The sequence below is a fragment of the Drosophila elegans genome, unplaced genomic scaffold (assembly GCF_018152505.1).
Source record: "Drosophila elegans isolate 14027-0461.03 unplaced genomic scaffold, ASM1815250v1 contig_476, whole genome shotgun sequence".
Classification (NCBI taxonomy): Eukaryota; Metazoa; Arthropoda; class Insecta; order Diptera; family Drosophilidae; genus Drosophila; species Drosophila elegans.
In genome coordinates this window covers 15,715,647-15,723,195 of record NW_024545863.1, presented here as the reverse complement: position 1 = coordinate 15,723,195, position 7,549 = coordinate 15,715,647, and the positions used below count along the sequence as shown (strand labels likewise).

Below are 7,549 nucleotides of genomic sequence, written 5' to 3'. Positions count from 1 at the left end.
TACAGATTCCGCCCCTGGCGCTGTCATTGAGTGTGTGATATCGTTATTATTATTATTATTATTGTTGCCAATGCGCCACTTGGCAATGCAGTGTCAAGTGTCATCGGCGCATCCTCGGTGTGTAGCTGCAATCGCTTCCGCTGCCATAAATCTTCCCCAACTGACTGATGATCAACACGGGCTTAGGCAAAACAAATAATAAATAAAGAACACATTTGGGACAAACCCGGAGGCAGAGATAAATGAGGGTTCAGCCACTGATCTGGTTGATAAGTCAATCGAACCAGCTTATTATACCGAATTCGGCGAGGGATCTTAACCCCCTTTCGCATCCATTTGACAAAACATTTCCATAACACTTCAGTTTTTGCAGTCGACGGGGACAACGACTATTATTAAAATATAATTAATTGCAATTGAAAGCTGGCTGCCAGCCAGTCTGGTTGACAGGCGCATAATTAAAATGTCATACTGGTTGCGTTTACAATGAAGTTGTGAGTGGCCAGAGCAGCTCCATTAACAAATTGTGGAATTGGAATCGGAATCGGAAACGAAATCGGAGTCAGAGTCAGAAAGATAATAGGAGCTACTCTATTATTTTGTTTTGCGGCCAAAAATAAACAGGGGAAATAAGTCAATAAGCCAAGAGCAACACGTGTTTGAATGAATGAATGACCGGTGTCGTAAAACCATAAACAATTTTCATTAGAGAAACGTTTTCATTCTTATGCTAAATCGATTCAAATGCTGATCAATCTGCGCTTCTTTATTTTCATTATTTTTTTTTGAACTTGTGCCGGCATAAAAAATGACAAGGGTTTCAAAGGGGGGACTGGGGAAATCGGGATCTGGGATGTGGGATATATGCGCACACACCTTCATTAATTCGCTTTGGTAGCCAACGTTTTTTCATTAAAAAGCCGTCAGCGTACAATAAATTTTGACCATTTTTTGTTATTTTTTTCACTTTGCGCCTGCTGAGCCGATTTCGCCCCGGCTCTTTATAGGCTTCATTATGGATCCGATCGCTGTATGTATTTATTTTGCGCAGCCAGGCGACAGAACATAATTTTATCGCTCTTTATCGCGCCGCTCGATATTCGACACTCGATGCGAATATTGATTTATGCCTTGCTTTTTTCACTTTATTTGCCATTTTGGATTGGAAATGGAAATCGAAGACTCGAATTTCGGACTTCAACTCGAACGCGGTGGCAAACTATATCAGAGCATTTGATCTTTCGCCTCTGCTGCCTTTGACATCCGATGAATTCATAGAAGCGACACGACAACTTAATCAAAGCTAAGCACCTATCATAATTTATCAATTTCTGTCAGGCGGAAAAATAAACAAAACAACCCGAAAGACAGGGGAGAATACAATAGTCAAATTAACAAAACTATTATTACTGCCTGACTAACGGTGCCACGCTGGAACCATTGGTGGTCCGCCGGCTCTAACAAGCCCGGAATCCGTACATATATAATATATATATCTCCCACTGATTGGAGGCCCCCCACTCATGAGCCGCCACTCGCTCGCCTTGAGAGCGTCTGCTGCCTTTCGGCTGCCACTGTACGTTCCATTTAATGGCATCATAATAGAACATACTTAAGCCGAACGTATCTATTATCTGGGGATCGTCTATCGTCTGCCTGCTGGCTCTGCAAAGGTCAAAGCGCGGAAGTTCAGCGAAACCCGATCGGGATCGCGATGAATAGATACCGCATCAGATATAATCCAAATGTGAGAGGAGTTTGGAGCCACCGAACACTGTGGGAAAACTGTTTTAAGATATGTTAATTAAATTGTATAAGAAATCATTCTTGAAAAAGACAGTAAAAAAATGAAATATTTAATGAAAGTCTTAGAAATATATTGTAACGTTATAAAAACTGAATAATTGCCTGCCTTATAAGCAAGTATTTTAATAAAATTTAAAATCTTATGAAATTCAACGTCTCAAAAATAAAATTGAAAAAAAACCGAGGACAGTCTTAAAAAAATCCCATATTTTAGTTAAAAAATTGTAATTGCTGTTTAAAACAGTTCTTTTTAAAGTGACCCCAAAGTAACAGTTTTGAAATTTCAATAAGTTCTTAAATTAAACAGAGTTTTTCCCAGTGATTATAAATAGTTTTTTGGAAGAGTAGGGGAAGTACGGAAGTTTGGCAATGATTACGTTCAATAACTTGAAAGGTTTAATCTGATTAGACTTAACCTGTTCGACAAACTGTTTAGAGCTACTATAAAATACTTACGTTAAATACCTTTGTAAATATATAGACAGGTTTACTATTATTAGCTTATTAAAATATTACAAAAGCTTAAATGCCACCAATGTTCTTAAATAAATACGTCCTACATGATCAACCCGTTTGTTAAACAGAAACCAGCTAAAAATTTAGCATAAGCAATATTAAATCATTAAAAAGGCAAACGTCATTATTGTTTATAAGTACCCCTTTACCTAGGGTAGGATTGGAATAAAGAGCAAAAGCGCTAAACTTCATAATTCCTAATTAGCTTGAAAACTGAACTAGAAGTGAGTCGCGAAACTCGTTTGTACAAGCCAATCGGTTATGCTGAAATGACAAATTATGCATAATCAGCCTGCCAGACGAAGTTGTAGTTTCACAGAGAGATTCACACAATTAACGAACAGATTTATATATTTTTCTTTCAAACGAGACCAGGTAGTTCAACAACGGCCGATTCGACAGAAAAACATTATGGCGCAGGTGGTATATATGATTGTTGAGGCCGAAGGACTTAGCTTTGCGGTTCAATTTCCCCCTCTTCAGATGGTGGCTGCTCTTCGAATCGGCCGATCACATCGGCCAGGAGCAATGCGCCCACGAAACAGAATCCCACTGCGTACAGGTAGAAGATGGGGCTGTTGGGAAATGAGTACTCCGGCTCCTGCCAGGACCCCGTCAAGCCCATCCGCTGCAGGTCAACCAGGGCCGTTCGCATGGGCTGCCACTTGTTGAGCACCATCCTGCCCTTGAAGACCATGGGCTTGATGGCCCCGAACCGCCTGGATCCCCGGCCCATTTGCTTGTTCCGGACGGCGGACTGGTACTGCGACCACACCGTACAGACATGACGCCCCGTGAACGCCGTCTCCGGCGGAGGCGTGGCCTGGTGCTGCATCCGCAGGCGGGAGTCGTAGAGCTGGCGGGATTGCTGCCGCTGGAGCGTCTGGTAGGCCTCGCAGATCTTCATGAAGAGCGCCGAGTCGCCAGTCTGACTGCTGGCATCCGGATGGTACTTCTTCGACAGCTCGATGAAGGCCCGCCTGATCTCCTGGCCGCTGGAGCCCACGGGCACGTTCAGCACCTGGTAGTAGTTCTCGAGACGGGGCTGCGTCATCGGGTTGCTCTGGTACGTGAACCTGGAGCCGTAGCTGGCCAGCTGGCGCACCGGCGGACCGGCACAGCTCTGAACGGTCCTCAACATTCACGTGAATTTTGCAGGTCCCAAACCGTTACTCTAAAAATGCAAAATTTTTACGACTCTTGCTCTCGCATGAAAAAAAATGTATTCGGGTTATAATTTATTTGACTGCTCAACAGTCGTCAACCGATCTGAACTGGATGTGTACGGATTTTTGACTTAACACGAATCGTACCTCATCGAGTTCAACTAAAGTTTATCTTAGTAAAAACAAAAAAAAATTTTAAATTTAAAACGCCTAATTTTATGAAAGTTCTATATACTGTGGATAACAAAAATGAGCTGCCAAAGACTTGTTAAGTTTTTAAACAGAATTACTTTAGAATCATTTTCCTTGAATTACAAAAAATTTTATTAAAATTGATATTTCTTAGTTTAACTTATCTCAACGTATTTTTCCTAATTTGTATTTAAAACTGCATCAAATATGTTTTTTCTTAAGATTTATTTATATATATATACCCACAAAACACATATTCTCTGAGTTTTATTTTCCGCTTGACAAATAAACATATTTTTCGATGAGTTTTAGATCAAAATAAATAAACATTTTTTATAGCAGATTTATGGAAGATTAAAATACAATTTAGAAGTACTAAATAAACCGGGGCTATTGCTAGAAAAGTTATTTAAAAAAACCTTTAATATGCATTTAAAACTTTATTGTTGTTATTTCTATAAATTGTTTTCCGAAGTATTATATTAGGTATATTAAAAATATATTTTGATTGTCAAAAGAACTCATTTTTTGCGTTTTGTTTTCCGCTTGACAAATAACCATTATATAAAAGATTTATGGTCAAAGTAAAAAATTTTAATTTCGTATTGTAGCGTTTTAATGGAAGGCTGAAACCAAAGATAAATGTACGTCGACTATTTTTTAAAAAAATAATTTGTAATTATAAATACAAATTTATTATAATCAAAAAGATAGATAAAGTTGAAAGGCTGTGCTGTGATCTAATTGAAAATTTATAAATTCTGTTATACGATTAACGATTTAAAGAGCGCAGTTCGGAACCCCAATAACGTAACCTGACTCAGCATCAAATGCCCCATATTTGGCCAACGGGGCGACAAACTTTTTTGTCAACAGCCCCGAGCGATAAAAGATCGACCCTGGACTATATAAGCGACACCAAGGCAATTCTGTAAACAGACAGAGTCACACAATTGTGGTATGATTTGTGGGCCATTATCTATTTGCCTGACCTTCCGGAAGTGCCAACGAACTTGGCAATGAATCTTCCACGCTTGGAGCGACGCGTGTGCTCTGCATTTAGCTTGATAACCTGATAACTCACTTTGCAAAGCCAACCTATAGTTTTGGCCAAGAAGCGCCGCCATGCGTGGGTGGCATTGTCGAGGCAAGTGGGTCATTTCTCTCGCCGCTGGAGACATAAACAATTCCATTGAACTCGGATTTTGCCCAGTGCGTCAGCGGTGATGAGATAGATAGATTACGTCGAAGGTGGCAAAAAATATTTGCACAAAACATTACTACAATTGTTTTTGATGGCGCATTATACGCAGTTTGACAATTTCAAGTGAAACACAATATTTGCACAGCAGCGAGTCATTCATTCAGCTACGAATTAGTGTGGCCATAAATGGGCTTATAAATAGAGATGCTGTCGTTTGTTGTTACCCGGTGAGATGAAATTAATTCATTTTACATTTGAAAAACCCGCCTATAATTCATTACTCTTTCATTTTTAAGTTATGAAAATGTTTTTCAAAGAGATTTGGTAAAAAAATACTTACAGTGCTCTTTTAAAGTAATACAAATAGTTCTAAAATGTGAAAATATACATAAACATATGAACTTTTTTTTTTTTTAAAGCATATACTTAGATATAATTTATAAAGTTGAAAATTAAAGAAAATAATTATGTAGATTGAAAGTGATTCAATCCTATCGTTAAGTTGAAAATTGCGTAAGTAAAAAAAAAAGCATTCAAACAACTTAAGCCAGAAAATACTAAACAAAATTTCTCAGTGATATATGTTGGCTCCAGTCTCCGACTTGACATCATTTGTAGACTTCATATCTTGGCCGGGAGTGGAACCCCACCTGCTAATTGGTTTCAGTTGACCAGACAGCTTCTTTGAGTCCCAGGAACAGTGACCTCGAGGCGGTGAGCTCCCAAAACATATCGCGAAAAGCTGCGAACGTTTAATTGGAATTGATTAAGCCGACTAGCCGGTTGTGGATGGGCATGTCATTAGCGATTGGCGACTTTAAATGGTTTCATGTCGCCGGAATCGCCATCTATTTTTACTAGATCAAAGGGCTTGACTGAGCCACCATCCATTATCATCGTTCGCGCGTCACTGTGCAGCTGGGTTGGGTGTATTCTGGCAGCATCATTTGGCCACAGCCCATATGTTAATTGACACTAACAATTTGTTTCACCAAGACGGGCCATCTAGCCACGTTTCCGTCGAAATTACCATAGCCAAACGCAGTGTGCCGGCGAGAAAGCCTGGCTGTCGGGCCAAATGCAAAATGATAATTGGAAACAGGTTCTGTTTCTATTGAAGAATTAGCTGGCCCATCCCATCCCGTCCCGAAGCAAACCAAACCAAACCAAAACCAAAACCAAACCGAAGCGAGCAAAAGATTTACGACGGGTGGTGACTGGTTGTCTCCGCCGAGTGCTGGCTCATTTATCTGGCCGAATAAAAGATGCGGCGGCTGCCCCTTTCTCCCCCGATTATTTTGACGGGCCAAGAGTTTTTCATTGGCCTGTCTGATTTTTTCGGTGGCCAGTTTACGAGGGTTTCTTGCGGGGCTGGGACTCCATGCTGGGTCAATGGACAGGAACGTTGCCAAGAAGTCTGCGCCGACTATGGCTCATCGATTCAATTTGACTCGACTCGATTCGATTCGTTTCGAGTTGGTTTATCGAGTCGCAGCACGGCATAAGGCGAAATTAAAATTATTCATATGTCAGGTTGAAGGCTGCTGCTGCCTTTCGCGTGTAAAAACCTATTTGATCGCAAGATTAACTCCGCTCGGCGATTGTCCGCGGATCAATTAAAACTAAGTAATGGCGTCTGCGAAACCGGCTAGAAACGGAAATACTCAAACTTCGCAAATAGCCAGAGTTTGCATCAATCAAGTGGAACAATTTTATTTGAATATCTGTTGAATATATTTAATGGGGGGAAGTACGAGTTTCTGGTGTCCAGCACTTGACCTCTATCGATTTCTTACAAAGCTACTCAGTATCAAACTGCATTTCGAAGCCCTGGGATTTTCATTCCTAAATTCGTCTTGTTTCTAAAATCCTGCAGCCTTATCTCCTTTAAATTAATATCTCAGTTTCCATTTCCTTAGCCTAACTATCCTTCAGTCAGACTTTCCGTTGCATTCCGTGGAAGTGATATGAATAGTGCCTGATTAAGTACTATGATTAAGTGAGAGGTGCTAAATAGGACTCGTTTTTAGCCACTAATGAGCCAGGTCTTCAGGTAGACAAATGTTGAGGTGGCCATGTTGGTTAGCTGCTGCACAAATTCTGCAAAAGAAGACACAGAAACAACATAAACTTTACTGAACATCCCGCGCATAAAGAGACTTAACGGCTATGTACTCAAATACTTAAATACTGCATTGCTAATTTGCATTTACAGGGCTGTCGGCTCTTCTCTTTAATGCCAGCGACCATTTGAGGGCCAAACCCTAATGACAATGCATCGTCTTCCTTTCTATACTCTATCTATTAATGGAGACCTGACTTTTTCTTAAATTTTGAAACTATTTTAGACTTTAAAACTATCAGGTTAGATCTTATTTTAACTAGTGAGAAACCAAATCCTATACTGGCTTAAAGCAAATCATTTAAGGCTATATAGTTGTGAAAAAATATAATTTTATTTACTCGCTAACTTTGGCAGATTTTATTATTCCGAAAATTAATTCAGTTAAAAATAGGCTGAATGGCTTGAATGAAGAAAATAAGCTGGTAACTAAATAAATCAAATACGTTAACCTTCGCTTTCTAATTTTGCTAAGTTGAAATTTATTTGAATGCCATTTAACTCTTATTATTGCACTTTATTTTTAAATATAATTAAAGAACA

At 39.6% G+C, this 7,549-nt stretch overlaps 1 protein-coding gene across 1 annotated transcript; it reads right to left on the bottom strand.

Moving 5' to 3' along the window:
• Positions 1 to 2,655: 2,655 nt before the first annotated feature.
• On the bottom strand, positions 2,656 to 3,624 carry LOC108150136 (chaperone protein DnaJ). The gene has a single exon (XM_017278107.2). The coding sequence runs from the start codon at positions 3,461 to 3,463 to the stop codon at positions 2,774 to 2,776; it is 690 nt and encodes a 229-aa protein (XP_017133596.1). The 5' UTR covers positions 3,464 to 3,624; the 3' UTR covers positions 2,656 to 2,773.
• Between the last annotated feature and the right edge of the window lie 3,925 nt (positions 3,625 to 7,549).

Coding starts and splice junctions, on each gene's coding strand:
- LOC108150136 (XM_017278107.2), bottom strand. CDS start 3,463: ATGTTGAGGACCGTTCAGAGCTGTGCCGGTCCGCCGGTGCGCCAGCTG.